Genomic DNA, 23,171 nt, shown 5'->3' with positions numbered 1-23,171 from the left:
ACGAAGATCTTTAAGTCTAAAGGGCAGCTCACAATGAATGATTACCATGATTACACATTGACTGTATTACCATGGTTATTCAGTTGACATATTTATTTGCATTTTTTTCCAGGAAAATTATTCTAAAAATTTTCTGTATGAGGATTTAATTGGATACGTAAACACATTTGGCAGTATTTGTAGCAGCCTATTGTCAGAGCCAGTGTCGTCACCATTGTTATCACAAAAGAACAAGGGGGGAGGGCTTGTTACAATCAAGCAAATAGAATCAAACCTCATTATAGTAAAGTTCAATCTGCCATGAAGATAGTTTCGTTTAAGGTTTCCATGTGTCCCAAATTTTGTGAGACAGGCTTGACTTTTAAGTAAAAGTTTAGAGTCCTGACTTCACACAGTTGGGACGGCCAAATGTCAAGACTTCTGATTTTTTCTGCTGTACAGCAACCAATAAGCAAGATTTTCTTTTTATAATACCTGACAGCTTGATTGATAATTCTTCTCTTTGGTCTTCAATTGCATTGTCATAAACATAAAGGTGGTTTCGTTTTTGGTTGCGGTTCTAGTTCTGGTGTAGGCCCTAACCATTAACAGTACCTCAATCTATGTCGGTAGGCGTGTTAGCCAGGCAACTACTGCCCTATCTTGTAAATTGCGGCATGGCATAACCAAAAAAATTTGTGTACAGATTGGTGGCTCCTGGCTCTGATAGGCTAAGTCGTCACCAGCCGTCCACTGAACTTCCTTCTTCCCTGTCCTGATTATGTCCACTCGAGAATCTGCAAAACTAACTTCGTTATATCCAATATTCGTTACGGGTACATGCTGATAGTTAAAAAAATGGTGATTAGGTCCATGTAAAAGAAATGCAAGCATGATGTCTCAAGCAGTCCAACAAGAGGTATTCTGCATACCTTGATGTTCTGTTGGTGACCCTTGCTTTCAAGTGAAGGTTCTTCAGTATTTTAGACAAGGTTCTTTAATTACCCTTGTAAAATTTCATGGCTGTCTCAGCCAAAGCTTTGGACTGCCTCACCCATATGGCTGGTAAACGCTGCCCCGGGTACCGCCTTGTTCTTTGTGGTGGCTTTGCCACTTTTGTTGTGAAGGCCATGTTGTGAATATGCTTGCTGTGACAAAAACATCATTTGGCACTTGCGTCGCATGTGCTGAAAGAGTGCTTACAATAAAAGGTCTAACTCTCTGGTCAATAGTTAACTGTGGAATGCTCCTTGCAAAAGCCACATTCCTGTAATTCTTGCCTGCAGAAAGTAGTTTCCCAACAAGGCTGCACTCTCACTCTTCTTTGTCAAGAGTTACATTACTGCCTTATATTTTGCACTTCTTGCATGATAACTAAGCATTTACTGAATGCAAACTCATGACATCTTCACCAGCAACACTGCACCTTCGTAAGCATGCTTAAATAAGTCTGATTCACACTCTGCTACTGAAACTGTAGCGAGTCCTTTAATATCTTCTACTGCTTTGTATGTTTCAAGCCAATTCCACAGGCTGTGGCATCATAACATTCTGTCAAACATGGCTCTTGTTGTACATGCGAGCATTGGCAGGTGAATTTCACGAGAGCAACAGCTAAGGTGGATTCCGTCTCAGTTGACATCACAGGTGTAAAATCCGTGTTGCTCTCGACAGCTTCAAATTACTTATGTTTTCTGCTGAACTTCAGGTAATCTGCAAACGCCTAAGCAGAATTTGACATCGCAACACATAGGTGATCTCTCAAAAACTAAGAACAAGATGGCAGTGTGGCTTGCCATTTTGGGAGCTCGCACAACACAAAGCGTGGCATCCAGACCGGCTCCACAAATTGGAGAGTACCTTTGAGTCATGTGCGCTCGCTCCACAAATGAGTTTACACGGTAGCACTTTTATGGAGGGAGGGTAATTTTCTATGTTATTTATGCGTTGGCCAAAGAGATACATGGCAGAATACTGAAGAAGAAATTAGCTCTTTTAAACGAGATCAAGATGGGACCAATAGCAAACAGTGCACAGCAGCAATAAGGTGTGGAAAAAGCCTAATCTTTGCTTGTACATTGCTAAATGCAGAGGTAATACAGATTGCGCAGGGAATTGGCCAGGGAATTGTGCTATTTCAGCTCTACTTAACTTTTATAGAATACAGTCAATCCTAGATATATTAAACTCAGATATATCAGTGGTGGAACAGCTGCGCCAATTGCGCCAAACTGCACCGAGAGTGAGCCTTTGCGTCATCCTGCATCAAATGGCATTTTAGAGGAAAATTGCGCCGAGCCTGCACAAAAGCATGCATAAAAACGAAACTCTTCTTCCGTTGATACTTCGCAACTGGCAAAGCTAAAATCAAAACCAACAGCATGCTATCATCATCGTCATCATAGAAGGAAGCAGAGGCTCGTTCATTGAGTTTCTCTTGGGCCTTTCGGAGGCGTCCGGTTTGTCATTCGCACATTTTTTCCTGAGGGACATACAATGTAGTGCTGCTGTACAGTCTTGCTGACACTTTATTTCAGTGTTCACCGAACCCGCGTGGTACCACGCAGTATTCCCGAAGGAGGATGTCACATTCTAGGATTAAAGGTTAGCTTTTTGGATGTTTATGGTTGATAGTGGGACTTGGCAAGGGCTGCTACGATCAGAATTGCACGTGGTGCATAGTTCAGAATGGTATTAGCCAATGTGATACACGGCAAGAGCTGCCACTTCACACAAACAGAACTGCCACACAAATTTCTGCATTGAGTTTGTGTTGCTGTGCTATTTTGATGAAATAGCATTGCAAACAAAAACGCAAAACCGTATTTGTGTCTCGTGCATGCGCAGTGGCGCTGAGGTCTCTTTTTTCTTTTTTTGCAGCCGCAAAATTTTTGTGGCCCCTATTTGAAGATTTCATAATGTGCATGGTATGGCATCAGTATATTGCATGATGTCATGTTCACTGCAGGCGCACATACTCGACCAGTCTTGCGGTGAGCTTTTGCCCACAAGCCGTGACCGTTGCACTGTGTGGCATCCTGGGTTAATAAACACGTGTTTGTTGATGATCTGTCTGCGGTGCCTTCTTTGCACCGTATAGATAAACCCGGCCATAGTGCCCATTGTGTGTCGCACTGTGGAGTGTCACATCTTTTCCTGACTGCACTAGCAGGGTAAGCCTCACGCAACCCATCTCCACAACATATCGACTGTATCAGTTAATATTTACGTTATATATGGTAAGCACACATGCGTTGAATATTTTGCCAAAAGGGCTTGCTGCTGTGCCAAATCGGCTTTTTGCCTGTGCCAGGACCTGTGCTGAGAGGTGAAATGGCTGTTCCACCACTGGATATATAAAATTATTGTCTATATCAAACAATTTTAAACTCCCCTTTAAAATTCCATGCGAAAGTATAATAATGTACTACGCGTTCATCGAACTTCGATTCACCACCACATTCAATATACAGTATAGAACGCTGCGCCGCACCGCACCCCCGCAAGTGCACTTCTCTCAACAGAGATGCTAACATCGTCGGAAATATTTAGTGCAGACAAATTTGAAATGGCACTGTTTTGGCAGATTCTGTCATACAAGAGATTAAATCCAATGGGCAGTACATGCTGTGGAGGAAAAATGAGCAGGGTGCCCTCAGTTTTAGTTGCTGCGCATGTGAATGCTTTGTGCGAATTGTGGACATTCGTTATCAGCAAGAGCAAATTGTCACTCTGCTTCAGGAATGCAATTCAGGAAAGCGATCTGCAGATGCAGTGACTTCAAAGTCGGTCGACTTGCGGTCGGCCTGCTCCACTTGCGTCACTGCTCCGTGCTCGCATGGCACTCAGTAACTCGATCCCGAGAAGAACCCGGTAACCTCCATAGCGCGCACACAACCCGTAGCAACTGCCAGAGGAGGTCAACCCAGCGCGCTTCACATGGCCATAGCAGGACATCCAATTTTGACAGCAGTTTCTTTCCGTAAAAAAAAATACAAAAATAAACATATATAAATCACATTGTTCTCTGAGACGCACCAACCAAAAATTCAGAAAAAGACCGTGACTTATACACTGGAAAATACGATAGTTACTAAGTGCAGGCGATGCTTGTCTACATCTTTGTTACTAGTTCCTGTTTGTGCATATTGAACAATGAGCAAGTGCCAACTTGCCTGAATTTTATCTTTATAGGTATTGTGCATGTACAGTGCTCATAAATTCAAATGTGAACAATTCCAAAACTACTCCAATGCATTATTTTGCTTCCACTTTCCCCTGTAGTTGTAACAGTGGCTTTATTCAAACTCCAAAATGTACGCCGAGTATTACTCCTTACTTAGAAACAAGTTACTGAGCTATTAAATGTTGCACTTTTATGTAATTACAGTCGAACCCACTTATAACGATAACTGTTTTAACAATATTTAGGCAATGAACAGCCAATTTTTTGTATGTGTTCTATGGTAAAATAAATTGCTTACTGCAATGCTCCGATGCCATGTTATCAGTTGTAACAATTAAACCTGGCTACCGGGTGTGTGCTTTGCAAGAAATGTAAAATCCTCTGAAAAAAGAACCAACAGCTAGTCCCTTTCTCACACCAGCCTTCCTGCCGCATGCACCTGAACCTTCGCCCACCCTCCTTGCACACCTTCGTTGCACTGCCCTGAATAAGTAAAAAAAAAAAAAAGATAACGTCAACTGATTTGCCAAACCCTCCTTTGCGGTGTGCAACCTGCGCAGCATGCCTTCGTTGTGCCACTATCCTGTCTCCCTTCCACCCTCTCGTCGATGCTGGAGGGGTGGAAGGGAGACCGTAGAGGAATGAAAAAGGGTGACTAAGGCATGCTGTGTGGCCACCTCAGCACAAATGTGGGGGTAGCAAAGTGGCTGGCATATTTAAAAATTATTTTCCTGGATTGTAAATCCCTTGCTTTTTCAGCACAGATAACATGTAGCCAGATTTAATTGTTGTAACGAATAATGCAGCATGGGAATATTGCATAGTACGGGGTTTATTTTATCATTGAACATACAAGTTCAGGCTTAGGCAGTCGCTCATTGTTACATTTAAGATTTGTCGAGATCAGTAATGCTATTAGTGGGTTTGACTGTACTTCATTCTGTCTAAATAAATTGTTTGAATGTTTGTCCCCTCAGCTTTTTTTTTTTGTGCAACTCGGTTATGACAATTTCTGGTTATAACGTAGGATTTTTTTGGCACTTGAATATTGTTATGAGTGGGTTCAACTGTACATGTAAGAGGCGTTCATTGCTGTTTGCATTTCAAGTTGTGAGCATTGTACATGTCTGTCGTTGCACACATTGGTCCTCTCATGCTGTCCTCATTTTTCTCACTTCATATGTTTGTACTAGTGCATACGAGTCATTATATAGAAGTGAGTCAATTTAAATACTAACAAAAGTTCTTTTTTAGTAAAGGCATATAATATACATCAAGAACGGTCTCCAAATGAGTCGTTCCTTGATGCCTGAAGGACCAGACCAGGCTAGACTACATAATAGCCTGCTGCTTCTATGTCATTGCTTGAGCACATTAACATACTGAAAGTTGACTTTTGCAGCAGTCTTCCATTTTCTGACATCAGCCAAGTCAAATGCTGACAATTTTATAAAATGATTATGTCTTGCTTTCAGGCAAATAAAGTTTTTTTTTTTCTTGCTTTGCTTTAAATAGGCAGTAATTTCTGAGCAGTGCTGTATACAGTCAGTGTGCAGCACCACTGTTGGGAAATGCTTACAAAGAAAAGGTTACGAATGTATCGCGTACCCATAGTGCATGCCACATGTGTGTTGTGCAGTGCCCTGCACATAATTGTAAAAAAGAAGAAAAAGAAAGGTGTGCTAATCACACATATGCACTTTATTCAGGATTTACAAAAGCTTAGAATTCTTGCACTGTGAGGATTTCGTGGTGTAATTTTGCTTGCACACCACTTGGCCAGTGAAATGTTAATGGCCAGCGCTCATTTGTGCCTTTTGAAATGCTGCAAAACAGGCACTGCAGAATGGGTTCTATTGTTCATCTTGAATACTGTAGGGGTGCGCTTTGCGTGAGGCTGGGGCTGAAGGCAAGGTCAGCATCTAGCCACACAATTGGTCCGTAGTACTTCCCAACTTGTAGCGCATGTAATCACAGCTACTTTTGGTTTGAGGGAATAAAGCAACCAGCGATGTCAACTCTAACGATGTTTATTGCTACAAGCAACAGGTAACACTGGCAGAGGGAAGGCCACTCTGTAACAAGTAATAAGTAGGCTTGCCTTGTTGCGTGTGATAGTCAGGCAAATGAGGTCACTCACGGGTTGCAGCAGGTATCCCTATCTGGGTTCGAGGTTGGGGCAGCAGAGAGAGCAGGTTTCCCCCGGTGTCATTCTTTTATGCCTTTTTAACTTTTGCGAGGGGAATGTCCTCCTTGCACGTCAGATACCTTTCCTTTTGAGTTGTTGTTTTGTTTTGAGTGAGTTGGGGGAAGGCTATGCACCTCGCCAAAGCGAGGGACAAGCTGGGAGAGGGCATAGTGCGCCTCTCGTGTGCCTATGCCGGCTCCTGACGCGACTGCAACATGCGAATGCGACAACATGAGTATGCAGGAGAAGATGAGCATGTGTGCTCCTTACAATACCAACGAAGGAAGTTCATTTGGTACGCATGTCTATCAGACCTTTTCCACAACACTCTTAGAGTACAGCCTGTGCATGGGGACCAAGCTATCACGCACACACACACATGCACAAATAAAAATAAAAAAAAAGGCAATTGTCAACAGTAAAGCTCATGGCAGATGTGTGTTGACAGCAGTGCTGAGTGGAGCAATGACGTTTACATAGTGCAAGCCTCGATCGCAATATGTTTGTTCACAGCCCCTAGGAGCAACTTGGATCACCTTACAAGGAGCAGTTTCAGAACTGCAAAAGTATATATAAAACATTGCTCATGATTCCTGTGCTTGTTGAGTGGCTGTTCAAGTTTTATACTAGGGTTACCAGAGGGGGTTCTGGTAACCCTAGTATAAAACTTGAATTGCACCTCATATGGGAAGCACAGGACTAACAGTCACCCGCTTACTAATATATGTTCTTGGTTAAGGGCATTGTTTACAGCATCATATCACGTCATAATAACAAAGCCTTTTCTTTAATTGCATGAGTCAAAATGTTCATGTCATTGTCGTAATCTCGTCCAAACTATGTTGATAGACCTGTTTTGTTGAGTTTTTGTATCATTTTCATGTAATGCAACATAGTTGAGTACTGCCCCCCCTCCCTCCCCATATCCACCTCTAAGTGAGTGACCTCTTGCTCTTTTCAGCTTTCCCAGACCAGAGCTGTGTGCATGACGGCCTTCATGAAAACAGTGTGATTCAGTGCTGCTGGCCAGATTGACTGGCTATGCCAGCATGCACCTTGATGTTGCTTTATCCTTGCATGCTAGTTCTAGAAGCTGCATGGCCATTGTGATGAATGAGGTGTGTTGCCTTTTGAGCAGGTGCGAGCGTGATGTGTCATTGGGAACCCAGGATGTCCCGGCGGTTGTGCATGTGCCAGGAGCTGACCAGCAGCACAGCGGAGGCCTTGTTTGGCTCCAGCTCCTGTGCGGGCTGAGTCGATTGCGGCTGGCACCAAATGCCGTGAGAAGTGCAGAGATTTGTGGTAGTTGTCATGTAATTTGTCTCCTGTGATACCTTCCAGTCATGGCCTGTAGGCACTGTTGCAACTGCTTCGTGTAGGGGAGATGATTCCCTGGGCTAGTGCATTGGGAAGAATGAGTGTGTTGGCATGCTTACCTTCGTAGACACAAGGATAGCTCTGAGAGCAGTCCTACCCTCTACCCTGCCCTACCATTTCTTTTTGTTTACACAGGACACACAAAAACTGTGTTACCCATTGTGAACATGCACACACGATACAACTGTAGGAATCACTGCACTAGATCACCTCGCCACCATTTGATGGTCGACATGCAGCTGGAGGAGTCAAGTAGCAAAGGGATTGACAAAGCATGTACTTTTTCTTCTCTTTGCAGGTATAGTGGTAGAACGCAGAAGCAGATTGTTGAATATGTTAGGGAGAACTATGTCAAGAGGCAGCCCTTTCAAAGGTACATACTCGGTCCGCAATACTTTACCGTTTGACACTCGAATGCCTTAACCGGTATGTGGCAAACATCTCTTTGCTCTCTCTCTGTTTTCACTCTCACCCATCTTCCAGCCCCTGCACACTCTCTCTTGGTTTGTGTTGCCCTGTCCCTTGGTTTTGCACTTCCTGGTGTTGTCTGTGCTCGGGGACTGTGCTTGGCTCTCTTGTTGGGTGTGGCATGCTTGGCATGCTGACCCTGGGGTGACCGTTTCTGACCCTGCCTGCCAAAGTAAACTGTGCTGCTTTCATCTTTCTGTCAGCTGATACTACTGCAACCTTTGTGGCCACACATTACAGTGTGCATGCAATATTTTCTACGACAAAAACCTAATAAACCTCTTTGCATCATATACTCAATGCTGTTGCATTTGTGTTCTGTCAGGACAGTAAGTTATGCTTTCAAAATGGCGGCTTTGACCTTCACTAATGGAATGAACAATGATGAACATTTCTCATGGTAAATATATGCCATGTGCTGTTGTGGAGCTTAAGGTGCGATTGTAGGACTATATTCTTCCGTCATAGTAACACAGTCGAAATGTGTGCAACTGATGGCAGTGTCGGGTCATGCCTGCACATATGATCAACTGATTCACGAGGGGCTTGGACACTGATGCAAAATGAGAACACATACTCTGCAGCCTAACGGTTGTCATTTATTGCAGTAAATTACTAGTGATTTGGTCTTCAAGTGGTAAAATGAGAAGCAAGACATTTTTTACAAGCACTCACTCTTTATAACTGAAAATTGGACTGCATTGTATACTTGCAATTTTCAAGTGCATAAACAGCACACTTTGTCTCTGGATTTATTATTGTTTCAGAAATGGGTAATTGAAATTTGATTCTGGGGGTGTGTGAGTTGATAATTGGTGAGAAATATCAGAATCTAGGCACTTGTATATGTGAGTATTTCTTCTTTGTACAAAAAAAAGTTACCACTTATGGAAACCTCTTTTGTCAGCATCATGCACCTCATTTTCACAAATAGCTCGAAAAGTTTCCTCCAAGAAAGCATTTCTCAACTCTTGCATTACTTTTCTCAGTCTCTTTTCACTAATCTTTGGTAATGTATGTTCTGATTGTTTGCAAAAGATTTGCAATGATAAAACAGTTATAGTGCAGTAGTGTGGTAGTAAAGCTAGAGGAGTCAGTCATTGAGAAGCGCAGTCGTGTGTTCCTGTACCATGTGTCTGTGTCAGAATCTCATGTGCTCATTATCAACCATAAGCGCTTGTCACGAAACTTACGTTCGACTGCCACCTCATTGTTCAAGTGAGTGTATTAGCTGTCGCTCGGGCGACCTATCTCAACTGGGTACTGCTTATTTTTATTACTGTGACAGCAGTTTGGATCTTAATACAAGGTTGCTCTGTCCATCCACCCATCTGTCCATCCACACATGCGTACACACACCTGTCAATCTATCCGTCATGCCAGTTATATGTGCCGACATCCTGCCATATATTTAGACAATACTGAAATCGAAATAGTACTGTCATTCAAATTGCTTGGTGTATATTTCTCTGAAACTGACATGGGACTGCCATGTAGATCACTAATTCAGCTGTCTAGAGCTGTAGGTACTATGCGTCACCAATGCAATTATCTCCCTACATCTATCAATATGGTTCTATATAATTCAATGTTTTCTTGTTTAGTTCGATAAAGAGTTCTTGTCTGGGGAACAACTTTAATGGAAAACATGCATTAATTGGCAGTATTGCAAAAGAGAGCAATACTTGTAGTCTCCAAAGCACCATATCTCATGGCGTTTTTCACTGGTCGATCTGGAGCGGCCGCCGAAATCCTCGAGCGAGCGCTCAGGTTTCACAAATCTGAATCAGCCAACGGAGCGCAAGAACGCTCCCCGGGGCATCACACAGGAAGTCTGCGTACACGTCACACAAACCGATTCAGGAAACCATGCCTGACTTCTGCTCTTTACGTTTCCACGGCAACCAAACTCGCCGTCCCCCGTGCGTAATTTGACCGCGGCAGTCGCAGAGTCCGTCATTTCCATGTTGCGCCCGCAAGGATTGTGCATGGGCAACGTGCATAGAAGGCTTCGTACAGCACCTGCGTCACCTCGTAATCGCTGTAGTCCGAGCTCTCATTGCTAAATGCGAGCTCTGCAGCAGCACCGAATGCAGCCATTTTGCGAAGCAACACAATGTTGTGCGTACCAACCGGGTACCGATTTCGCTTGAAGACAGAAGTGACGTGAGCTATTTCCGCCCGAATCCACGCCTCGACGGCAAAGCCAGTGAGAACGATCCGGCGCGGAGCCAGTTGATCCGAAACGGCCAGTGGAACGCACAAAGCCGCTCCAGATCGACCAGTGAAATTCGGATTCATTGCCATGGAGCAAAGAATCCTGCTCCGAATCGACCAGTGAAAAACGCCATCAGTCTCACAGCTAATTCCTTTTCCAACCTCAAGGTTATGAAAATTCAATGTTTATTCAGCTATAGGCTTTAATTGAGGGAAAATTAGACATCTACCCAATCGTAGCAATTGCTACAAAGGAAACCCATACGGGTTCCTCAAAAGAAAAAGCCTTGCAGTTGAAGAAAAATTCGTCCTAGTCTGGGGCTTGAACCCGGGACCACCGCGTTTCCGAGGCAGCCGCTCTACCATCTGAGCTAACCAGGCAGCTAGCAGATGGCAGGACGAAGTCGAATTTGTCAACAACTCGAAGCAAAGGCAACAGTTTGACATAATAGTTCTGCGGAAACCCGTGAGGTGTGGAGAAGTAATTAATTAATGGAAAATTAAGGTAAAGTGGGGCTTTTTTAAAGGATCCCATATGGGTTTCTTTTGTAGCAATTGCTACAATTGGGTGGATGCCTCATTTTCCCTTAATTAATTACTCCTCTCCACCTTGCGGGTTTCTGCAAAACTATTACGTCAAGCTTTGGAACTCATATAGAGCAGAAATAATTGAGAATTCCCTGTTTACAATGTACCTGTTTATATATAATGCCTAGAAATTTTGTTGATCCAGATCTTGTAATTATGTGATTAAGGGACACAACTAAGGAATCAATAAATATTGTTTGTGGGAAATGAACTACCATAAATGTTGTGTTCGATAGATTGATGTATAACGTGTTTTTCATGCACCATGAATGAACATTAACGAGATCATGGCTCAGTTTGTTTTGTGGTGTGAGGGAATTTCTGTCGGATACGAAGCTGGTTGTGTAATCATCATAGAGAAGACAGTCGGCATGCATTAGCATTTGTGGCAAATAAATAATGAATAATAAGAATAATAATGGCTCAAGTATTGATCCCCGAGGGTGCCTCTGTTAATAATTTTAGGTGAAGAGAACGAACTATTCACTTGGGACTATTTGTTGTCGGTTTGTTAGATAGTTGTAAATTAACTACAAAGGTGGGCCAGAAATGCCATAAGATTCTAGTACGTGTAGGAGGACGAGGTCTTTAATTGTATCAAATGCCTTAGTGAAATCAATAAAGAGAGCACCAACTAATAGGCCTTCGTCTATAGCTAATTTCACTTTGTCACTTAACGTAATAAGTGCTAGTTCTGTTGACAAATGCTCTCTGAAAACAAATTAATAAGGAGATAATAGCTTAAATTTCAGTATGTAATTAGTTAAATGTTTGTAAATACGTATTTCAATTACTTTGCTAAACAAAGAAAAAATGCAAATAGGGTGATAATTATCCAAACAGTCACGATCACCTTTTTTTAAAATGGGGATTAGCTTACCCATTTTTAAGCTTTATTCATCATAATTATAATTTATAATTTATTCATTACATCTGCGAGTACTGGTGAAATTCCTTTATGCACAAACTTATATGTTCAGTGGCCAGATGACATCAAGGCCACAAGCAGTCGTTTTCAGTGATGTGATGGTACCACAAACTTCGTGTGAAGTTGCAAAGTATAAGTAAAATGAATGAGGAAAGCGTGGTAGACTAGGCAAGGGTGATTCATGCTGTATATCAGCTACAACACCATAATGGTTACTGAAAGTGTTAGCAGTATCCTTAGGGTCGGTGAAATTAATTGAACTGTAGCCAGTTTCATCTTGTCATTACCGTTTTGTTTAATCTTGTTTTTGCAGTAATTACATTTTACACGATTTAGAGGGGCAGGAAGAACATTTAAATATGTTTAAATCATGACCGCAAGTTATTGAATGGCTGTGCTTTGAGCTTCTTATGAAGGTGGTCTTTCTTTTTTTATGCTATGGATCGCATTAAACTGTTACTTATTCAAGGCTTTCTTGGTGCACTAAGCCAGTGTATCAAGATGAAGTTATTCATGCAGAAGTTAGTGCACTCTGATAGCTTCGCTGAAAAAGATGAAGAAGCTTTTTCTGCGCATTGCTCCTGAAACACATCAGTCCAGTAATGAGCAAAACGTGAACAAGGTGAATGCAGGAGCCAACGTTTCGACAAGTGCACTTGTCTTCTTCAAAGACAAGTCCACTTGTCGAAACGTTGGCTCCTGCATTCACCTTGTTCATGTTTTGCTCATCGTCTTGAATCTCCATCTCCCGCATTTCCTGTCTTTTCTCTGGATCAGTCCAGTAAGTCGCACAAATTAGGTGAATTAATTTATTTGAATGAAAGAGTGATCCAAAGTTTTTTCTAGGCAGACTAGATGTTACAGAGCCTGCACGAAAAAATATGAGATAATGATTTATTATATTGTAGTCCAGCACACCGGCAGTGGTATTATCGGTAGGTAAGCTGGACAGGATATGATCTAATTAAGTGTTAGAACTGCCTTGTTGACACTGGTATGGAGTATGAATAAGTGAAGAAAATCCATAGCTAAGAAAAAGGTGCACATACTCGGTGCATGGACTGACTCTCAGGGTCAATAATGTTGATGTTAATGTCGACACAAATTACAATATCCTTGTTCTCGTCAATTTACGTGTTCAGTAAGTGCTCGAGATCTCTGCAGAACTCAATATAAGAAGACAAAAGGAAGCATTAGATGGAAGCAATTATAATATTACTATTGGTCCGCGACAAGTTACTGCCTGACTGAAATAAGAAGCCAACAAACACTGACACCGAGGGCAACATAGGAGAAATTACTTGTGCTATAAATGAATGATAAATTAATGGAAATGAAAGTGGATGAAAAAACAACTTGCCACAGGTGGGGAACGATCGCACAATCTTCGCATTTTGCGTGTGCTGCTCTACCAATCGAGCTACCACGGCAAGTTGCTTTTAATTTCAATTTTCAATTTCAATTTTATTTTCCCATCTTACAATATAGATGGAGGGGTTGCAGAAAAAAGCTACACCAGGGCAGCTTGACAAGTCTACAAACCTAAAATTCAGCAGGGAGGCAGTGCTGGAACTTTTACAAAAAACAAACAAACAGATAAGTATATCAAGTAATCACTAAAGTATACACGAAACAGCAATACATGCACACAAGTAAACTCAAGCCATGTTATTTAGACACATAGTATGAAGCTCCTCACGTGGACAAGAAAGAAAATCAAAATTAATGAGACAATAACCATTAAGAAGAGATGGAAGAATATAGTGAAGGCGTTCTTGTCCAAGTTTAAGTCGGGGTGTCGGTACTATCCATTCCTCACCAGGTCTTGTTGGATAGCTTAACATTTTTTTTCTTTAGTTCTGCTAATTTCCTGAGATTGGTTATATTATTCCTAATTTCCGATTTAAAGATGACACTGAGACAATATTTATAGAGATTATGTACTTTAATTACTCTAGAATGACTAAATAAAGCTGCACTTGGATGTCGGTATGACGTATTATACACATGTCGGAGATACCTTTTTTGGATTAGGTGAATGCGTTCAAGGTTAGTGAAGGTTGTGGTACCCCAAACTAAGTGGCAATAATTCAAATGCAAGTTGAAGATTGAGTTGTAAATCAGCATTTTAGTTTGTGTAGGTAGGATGTTTTTTAAACGACCTATAGCGCCAGTGATTTGAGCTATTTTGTTTGAGACGTAACTAACGTGATGATCCCATGACATATTGGAGGAAAATATAACCCCTAGGCATTTGAACTGCTCTATTATTTCTACAGGATGTGAATTCAAAATATATTCATGCGGTGGGATAAGTTTATTTTTTGGTTTGAAAATGACTGCCTTAGTCTTTCCCTCGTTTATCTTCATTGAATTAGCAATGGACCAATCCTCGAGGGCTTTCATTGCAACGTTGCATTGATCAATAAGTTCGGAAATGTTATTACCGGCAAAAAACAACTTGTATCATCCACATAGATGACAAACTTTGCATCATGGTTAATATTTATTATATCATTTATATAAATGTTGAAGAGTAAAGGTCCTAGCCTACTTCCTTGAGGATCACCGCACATGAGAGGTTTCGGTTCTGACTGCATACCATTAATTAATACCACTTGTTGCCTAAATGATAGATAAGAGTTGAATAATGATAGTGCTTTCCCTCGGATACCATAGTGCTGTAATTTATTAAGCAGTATTTTATGGTCCACGAGGTCAAAAGCCCTTGAATAGTCCACAAACACACCAATGACAATAGCTTTGTTTTCTAGCTGTGTTATTATATATTCTTTTTGTTCGAGCAATGCAGACTCAGTTGATTTGCCTTTACAGAAGCCAAACTGAAATGGTGTTAGCAGGTTAAATTTATGAATGAAGTTAGACAGCCTTAGATGAAGCATTCTTTCGAAGGCTTTTGAGAACACTGGCAGAATTGAAATTGGTCTGCAATTACCAAGAACATTTCGATCTCCCTTTTTAAAAAGGACAACGACTTTCACTAATTGCATTTTTTTTTGAAAAACTGCAGTTACTAAACAGATGTTAAAGATGTGAGCAAGTATGGGAGCGATAACTTCAGCTACATGCTTGACTGGCCGAATTTGGATGTCGTCAATATCACAGCTACTGCTGTTGTTGAGATTTCTTATTACTGACACTACTTCACCTTGCATAACAGGATGCAGGAAGACTGATTCATCATTTCGAATGTGCATGTATTTGCTAGCATCAGATTGAGCAGCGCTAGTAGTCAGGTTTGTTAAAAACGTATTGAATACATTAGCCACTTCCAAACCACAAACTTCCTTTCCATCAATATTTAGTTTGGTTAATGCAGTGTATGCAATATTACGCTGTAAGAGAGTATTTAATCTTGCCCATAGTGCACTATGTCGAGCATTCTTGACGTCTAGTAGTGATAGGTGATAGGAGGTTCTTGCAGATCGCAGTTTTTTAGTCAATTTATTCCTATATTTCTTAAAGACCGCAAGGTCCTCAGCCTGACGAGTGCACAAAAAATTTCTGTATAACTTTTGTTTGGTTTGTATTTCTCTGCGGAGCTCTAACGTTATCCAGGGCTTGCGGGTTTTGCGACTTTTTGTGCGGGTCATAGGAGGAAATCAGTCATGATAAATTTGTTTAAATGTATCAATAAACGTATTATAGGCTAAATCTGCATCATCTAGTTCAGCTATCTTGCTCCAATCTATTTTCACAAGCTGGTCCCCAAAGGATGTCAGTGATGTCTCTGTAATTGCTTGGTATGCGACTGATGTAGATTTGCTCCCCATTGCACCAAGCTTCTCTATGCAAACAAACACGGGAAAGTGATCACTAATGGAACACGATAAAACGCCCGATATAACATTCGTCTGCATAGAGTTAGTGATAATTAAATCAAGCACAGAATGGCTTTCACTTGTGACTCTCGTTGGTATATCAATCAGGTTAACAAAACCATTAGACACAATGGATGTATTAAAATCTCTAGCAGACGGACTGGGAATATTCATGTCAAAATTAAAATCGCCGCAAGCTATTAACGTTTTCTGATTATGACGCTCAACAACAGAAGCCATAAACAGGTCATAGAACTCCAGAAATGACGAAATATTACCGTCTGGAGGCTGGTAACATACAGAAAACACAGTGCTTTGCGTACAAACCGACAGAATTTTATAATCTCGGGTTATTACAGTGTACGATTCAAGTAATTGACCTTCTAGATCGTTGCTGAGCAATAGTGCAACACCACCACCGTGGACATTTTGCTTATTTACGTAGTATGTGGTACAGTCTTTCAATCTGAAAACATCATAGTCACAAGTGCTCCATGTCTCTGTTAACATTATTGCAGAAAATTGAAAAGAGAAGCCGGCAAAGAATTCTTCTAAGCGCAATATTTTGTTTTTCACTGACCTAGAATTGAGGTGAATACATTTGTGAATAGTCGTTGAGAACTTTGACACTGCTTGGTTAATATCATTAGACAAATAATAGCGAGTCTCATTCATCGTGCTTTCTTTGAACACAAAAGAATAAACATGTCATCAGTTATAGTTTGCCAAGGTCATCTTTACTCCTAATAACAGTGGTAGCTGCTCCACTGGACTTTCGAGCAAGAATTTTTCCATTTACATACCAGACGAAATCATAGCCTTTTGCTTTTGCCCTCCCTTTCACAGCTTGAAGAAGTTCGCTGTGGAAGCGAGTTAAATTTTCCTGAATGAAAACTTTCGGTTCACTGTTCTTGAGCGCACTCTTTTTCTGCAGCCATGTGTCCCTTATCTGTTGTCTGGCTAACCTAATAATAATTCCGGGAACATTATCTTGCCTCGCTGGCAGGCGGTGAGCTGATACAACGTCAGCATCAGTCAGCCGAGCAACACGAAGCCTGTCAGCAACCTGATCTAGTGACGATAATAGGTTCTCGCCAGGAACAACAGGGACACCATGTACCTCCAGATTAAGCCGCTGACTGCGAAATTCCAAGTCATTTACCTGTTGCCGAAGCTCATGTTGTACTGCGGTGTCGACCATGTCCTTTTCCTCTAGTTCTGTCACTTGTGTTCTGAGAGCCTTTATTTCACTGTCTTGTCGGGTTATCTTTTGTTCAAACTCGTCAAATTTTCCCAACATAAACTGGAGTGATTTTTCCATACCATTAATTTTTCCAACTAGGGCAGGCAGGCTTTCGAGCTTTTGATTTATGGCCACGAGAACCTCCGTTTCAGGTTCGCTGTGAGTAGCGCGTGCTGTAGTGTTTCTGCATACTAGGCGTCTCCAGGTGATTTTGGCACTTTCCGATTTTGTTTTAAATGATTTCTCAGCTACACCAGCGCACTTGCCAAAGTGGTATTCGAGAGAGCACTCGGAGCATTGCACCGACCCTTCGTCATTACGAACGGGCAACTGGCAAGAAGAGCAAGTATGGGACATAGTTGAAACTTTCACAATGTGAGCACAAAAGAAGGGAAACCTTAACAACAAGAGCAAACAGGACTACAGGGCAACACTGTGGCAGCGGCAGCAGCAATGTTGTAGGTTGATTTTTAACACAATAAAAGAAATAATTTGAGCACCAACCTGTAACAAGCAGGATTCAACGATCAATAGATGTTCCCACGAGCTGCCACCACTGCCAAATGATCGCCAAGGAGCAAAACGCCCACTTATAACGGCTCCCGAAGCTTGCCAGGTGCGCATGCGCTTGGCAAAGATCGTCGAAACGGCAAAGCGAGATGATCAGTGCATCGGGGCTTCCGGCGTAGCACTCCTTGCAGCGCTTCTCGCAGGTACAGTACGAAGTCAAGAGGCACGTACGATGGCTTGCATCAGCAGCACATGGAAGCTGTAACAAGCAGGATTCAATGATCAATAGATGTTCCCACGAGCTGCCACCGCTGCCAAAAAAATCCACTTTCATTTCAATTAATTTATAGTTTTTTTAGCACAAGTAACTTCCCCTATGTTGTCCTCGGTGTCAGTGTTTGTTGGCTCCTTATGGTATGACTAATGAAAATTGGGCCCCTGCATTAACCTCCTTCTTGTTTATTACATAACGAGGGTCTCGAATTCGGCAACATTGATGCCTTCATGTAGCATGTGTGGGTTTATTGACCGGTTGCCTTCACCCAAAAAATCACGTTCTCATGATACCTTCGGCAGAAAGGATCCGCCTCCAAAGTCTGCGAGTGGTGGCGCTGGTTAACACTCCCAGGGTTCTACTAGGAAACATAAATACCCAAGAAAGTGGATGGGGAAACGGCACCGCGGTAGCTCAATTGGTAGAGCATTGCACACAAAACCCGAAGGTTGTGGGATCATTCCCTGCCTGCGGCAGGTTGTTTTTTCATCCACTTTCATTTCCATTAATTTATCATTTCTTTAGCACAAGTAGTTTCCCTTATGTTGTCCTTGGTGTCAGTGTTTGTTGGCTTCTTATGATATGTCTAAAAAAATCGGGCCCCTGGGTTAACTCCCTTTCTTCTGGTTTGTGCCTGACTGAAAGTTACTTCGATCTACTTCTAACCAAACAGATTTGCAGAGAGAGATGCACAAAATAAGGTGATGATGGTGTTTATATGATAATTTTGAATTTACTGATATGCTCAAACTATGATACCCTTTGCAGTGACAGTATTGAGAAGTATAACTGGGAAGACCGTACAGATTCCTGTCATGTGATGACAACCATGTCTCAGACAGGCAAATGGAAGAGAAAGTGTGGTCCAGAATGGAAAGAAACATGACGACATTATCTTGGTGCCTATGAAAACTGAAAATGTTAAATGTACTAAAGATAACATGGGCTGCTTTTTCTTCAGCAGAGATTTAGTTTGATCAAGTGAAAACACAGGCTCAGCCATGATGAATCGTAAAGATCAGAAAGTGCTAAGCAAACAACATGTGATTATGTTAAGATAGTTTGATCAGTAACATGGGGGATGCGGTGCACATGGCTATCTTTTGACTTTCGGGCCTTGATAGCACAGTTCTCGGTCTACAGAAATTTCCAACCTATAGACTTCTTGAGTTCGAGCACCTGCGAAAAAAGCAGCTTGTTTTTCGATGTTAGATGATCATTGACAAAAATGGATGCTGGTGGCTTATGTGAGAGCCCAATAGTGGTTGTAGTGAGTCGGACCTCTCGCGCTTTGGATGCAAAGTCGGCATGTTTTTGCCCTAGAGCAGGATTGTGTTATGATGTTGGTGCTTTGTTCTGGCAAAGGGGATGGGGAATAACTGCTGTCACAGTAAATTACTTCAGAATGACAGGAACTCCTGAATCAGATGGTATTTTGTTTGTTTTTCTCACCTCGTAGCAGGTACTCTCTGACCTTGTACCACTGCTCTAGTCCAGATTAACAGTGACAGAGCCAGCCCCATCTGATATTTCCTTACTGTTGTGAACTCCTGAATAACTTTTTGCAGCTTTACATTGTCAAAGGTGATCAAAATGAGGCTGCAGGAAGACATCCTCCTCTGCGCACCCCGTACACGCACACACCTGCACATGCACACACACTGAAACAAAAGAATTCAGGTTGGAATAGGATTCTTTCAGAAGTTTATGTGCATTTGTTTGTTTGAAAATGCCTGATTGCTTGGAGAGAAAATTACAGCAAACTTTTTGAATTTTGTGCCTACACTCGTGATGTTGTCATGTATATCACGGTGTATCTTTTATGCAGGGCCCAAAAGTCTCCTTTTGAAACCACACTTTCTTTGGAAGGCAGTGTAATTTCTTGATTTGGTATTTCATAAGTGTCATCTACCAGTCTAGCTTAACATTTTTTTTAGTGTCCCTTTAAGAGTGGCTGGAGCTTACCCCCAAGAACAAAGGCCCCAACTCTATTGCTGTGGCACTTAATACCTAGGCTTTCTGGGCTATTGCTTTCATGTGAGAAATTTGGTGTAACCAAATTTTTATAAAACTGGCTCAAGGTGTTGAAATTGGGTGAAATTGGGTTTTACCCATAAGTGTTCGTTTGTGAAGTTCTTGTTTTATAGTTGGTCAGCGCATGGTTACGTTGATTTAAGTGGGGAGGAATGACGATGTGTGTTCGTGAATTCATGGCAAATCCAGCTGTGCGCCATTATGGCTGCAGGCACTCTAATGCCATGCCTGCTTTATAATACATGCATGAAATTCCAGTAGTGCCATTTTGTATACTGTGGTTGCCAATGGATGCACACACGATGTGCAGTTTAACTGTGACAACTCTTTCTCCTCCTCTTTCCCATATCACAGGTCAACAAGCCTGCGCTTACCATCTCGTGGTAGTGCTGGCACTTCAGACAATGAGGAGAACATTCAGTCAGCAGCTGCCGCAACCTCAGAACCGAGTTCTCCACGACGGGACACAAGCCGTGAAACACCTCGCCTTCCTGAGGGTGCTGTGACACCTAGCCAGGACACAGATGACAACATCTCGCATGATTCATATCGACTGGAGGAAGGGGACTCGTCCATTGCTGCACCTACACCAAGTGCCGACAATTCAAGTAAGGAGCCAGGCTCTGTGGTGAATGGGGGTCCGGAAAGTGGCCGTCGACGTTCGGGTGAGCTCTCGCGAGCTAGTCGCAGTTTTGACGAGGAGGACTCGGAGTTTGGGTACGTGCTGCACCGTAGGGGGTTCCTGAGGGACAGTAGAATGCGCCGCAGTGAGGGGCACCCCCGCCGCAGGCCACGAACAGATATGGGCCGGGGTTCACGCCAGTCAAGCCCGCCTACCATCTTTGCGCGAGCCCATGCCCTTGGGCCCCGAGTGGTTGGGTCTGTCGATTTCGTGCACCTGGCACAGCTGCCAAGGGCTGACAGCTTTTCATCTCATGATGACTCTCTTGAGGAAGACTCTCTGGAGAGGGAAATCATGGCAGTGCTTCGCAAAAAAAAATTGCTGGGAGATGAGCCTACACGGTCTAGTCCAGCTGCTGCAGATGCCTCTAGTGTCCAGCAAGTTCCTACTGAACAGGCAATACAAAGAGTTTTCCCAGAGGAGAAGCCTGACCTGTCCTTGGAGCTAGCAAGCGTGCCACTTCCCGAAGAAAGTCTGATGGCCCAGATCAGCCCCATTACTATGGGCCCAGCTGAGGATGCCTTGCTGGGGGGCTTGGTGGGCATCCCACCACCCCCGGAGTACCGTTCTAGTGCTGTCAATGAGGTTCTGCGCAAGTATGAGGAGTTGGAGCGCAGCCTGGCACTTGAGCTGTCACGGCTGGGCTGCCCTCCACCACCGGCACTGCCACTCACTGTCACTCGCAGCGAGGCTTCACTGGCGCATCCTGAGGACATCAGCGACTCGTCAAATGGCCTCGCTGAGAGTGACGCAGGGGAAGACGCATTGAGGCTGGACACGGGTTCGGATGACACACTGGGTGAGAGCCCCGAACGCACTTTTTCAGAGGAGGAAGAGACTGCCTTGGTCGGGGATGAACCCACGCTGTGCAGCAGCCCGTTCTCCTCAAGTGTGCCTGAGACTCCTGAGGCACAGTACCCCAGCTTTGTGGACCTTGATGTGATTGTCGGCAGTGGGCTGCTTGAGCCAAGCTCATCCAGTTCCTCCATGCTCTCCTCTTATAGCAAGAACGGCCACCCGCTTGACTGCAACCCCTTCCTGCAGTGATAGCGTGCGCACATAGTCACACCTCACATGCTTCTTTATGACCATCTTCCCACAGTGCCACCAATGTTTGTTCTCGTTATGGCAGTGTAGAGTGTTGCATGGATCAAGCAAGATGCAAAATACTCTAGAGGTGCAGACAGTACATGTAGCGTAGCAGGTATTTGGAGTTCTCTAGCTCAATACAGTGCCACCAGATGACTTTCTGATCATATCACTGTCATGTGAGAGGCTACAGTTCTGTTCCATGCCAAGTGATTGCTACTTTGACATCAATTCTTTCATGCTCGTTGTGTGCAATACCTCAAACTCCTTTTTCAGTGTTCCTTTGTCAAAGCACTAGCATCACTGCCCAGTTTGTGCACCAGTGATGGTATAGATCATATTATTAGGTTGGTACATTTGTCTCTGGTACGCTATTGAAGCACTTTAAATGATAATGTCTCAACACTGTTTGGAAGCAACCACAAAATACCTCTATAGAAACATGTCATCTTTGCTTCTCCTCATACTATACATGCAACAAGGGGCTGGAAAAATTTCTCAGTGTGTTCTTTAGATGATTCTGTGATCAGTGCATTGTATTGGAGCCCTATGAGGAGACTTTATATGGAAGTGCATGCTATGGTACCCTAAAGAATGTTGGGGTGTACAAAAAGAGCTAGCTGAACTGAATTAGGTGGTTCTTTAATGAATCAAGGATGTTTCTATGTGATAGTATGGCACTCAAGACATAGTATGTGGATGTCAAAGGGGAAATTCTAACTGCAGAATGACAACACATAGTAATTTTATGGCTTCGTTTTATTATGACTTCATTGTATTGTCAGCACATCTTATAGTTCCTTAGAGGTATTTTTAACGATAGATGTGGCCTCTCAAGGATAGTTCATTCAGTGGACAGACAGTATAGGTGAAGGAAAGGCGTCTGTTTAAGCTGGAAATTTTCAATTCTCTGTGCTCATCCACTCTTAATTTTTTTATAGGTCAGAACCTTCACCTGTCGACACTGTTATACTTACCTGAATGCAGTGGGTGACTTCATTAGCAGTTTCTCATTGCACAGCCTTGCTCCAGCTTCTTCTTTTTTCTGTTATTGCATCTACAATTAGGGAAAGGAAGATGCTGCGCTAGATCAGCACTATCAGGTGTACTCAAGTGTCCACATTGATTGCACTTTCTTGCTGTACTCCATGCACCCAAGTTTACACCCAATTAGGCATGTTCCAAATATCTTAGATGTCTTTACTGTATCTGCATTTTGTGCAACGCAGATGCAATTTTTAGCCTTTTAGTTGTTTCCTTGCTTGGTAATTAATTAATTAATTAATTAATTAATTCATTCGTTTGTTTAGTTTGGGAATACTACTGCTCGTTGGTTGAGTTTCTTTTTTATCAGTCATGACATTTAGCACTGCTTGCATGCTGATGACAATCAACATGCTGCATTTGTTATAAACATCAGAACATTTTGCATACACGCACATACCTCACCAGCCACATCTGGATGGTTGCACTATTTTACACCTTGCATCTGCACTGTCTTAAATATGGGAAATATCTATTGAGGGATTGTATAAAATAGGCTTGACTTTTTTCTGTCATATTGAT

General features: G+C 42.5%; 1 protein-coding gene across 3 annotated transcripts in view; it reads left to right on the top strand.

The window, feature by feature from the left end:
• Cdep (Chondrocyte-derived ezrin-like domain containing protein) overlaps positions 1 to 23,171 on the top strand; it is a 231,451-nt gene that overhangs the window by 82,924 nt on the left and 125,356 nt on the right. For 2 of the 3 annotated variants that reach the window (XM_075679829.1, XM_075679831.1), the window contains exons 8-9: positions 8,029 to 8,103; positions 20,189 to 20,442. In XM_075679829.1, the coding sequence (XP_075535944.1) occupies positions 8,029 to 8,103; positions 20,189 to 20,442 (329 nt within the window). The remainder of the gene's footprint in view (positions 1 to 8,028; positions 8,104 to 20,188; positions 20,443 to 23,171) is intronic. The other variant, XM_075679830.1, reaches the window with a different exon arrangement.

This window comes from Dermacentor variabilis, chromosome 2 (genome assembly GCF_050947875.1).
Source record: "Dermacentor variabilis isolate Ectoservices chromosome 2, ASM5094787v1, whole genome shotgun sequence".
NCBI lineage: Eukaryota > Metazoa > Arthropoda > Arachnida > Ixodida > Ixodidae > Dermacentor > Dermacentor variabilis.
This window is presented reverse-complemented; position numbering and strand designations above follow the sequence as displayed.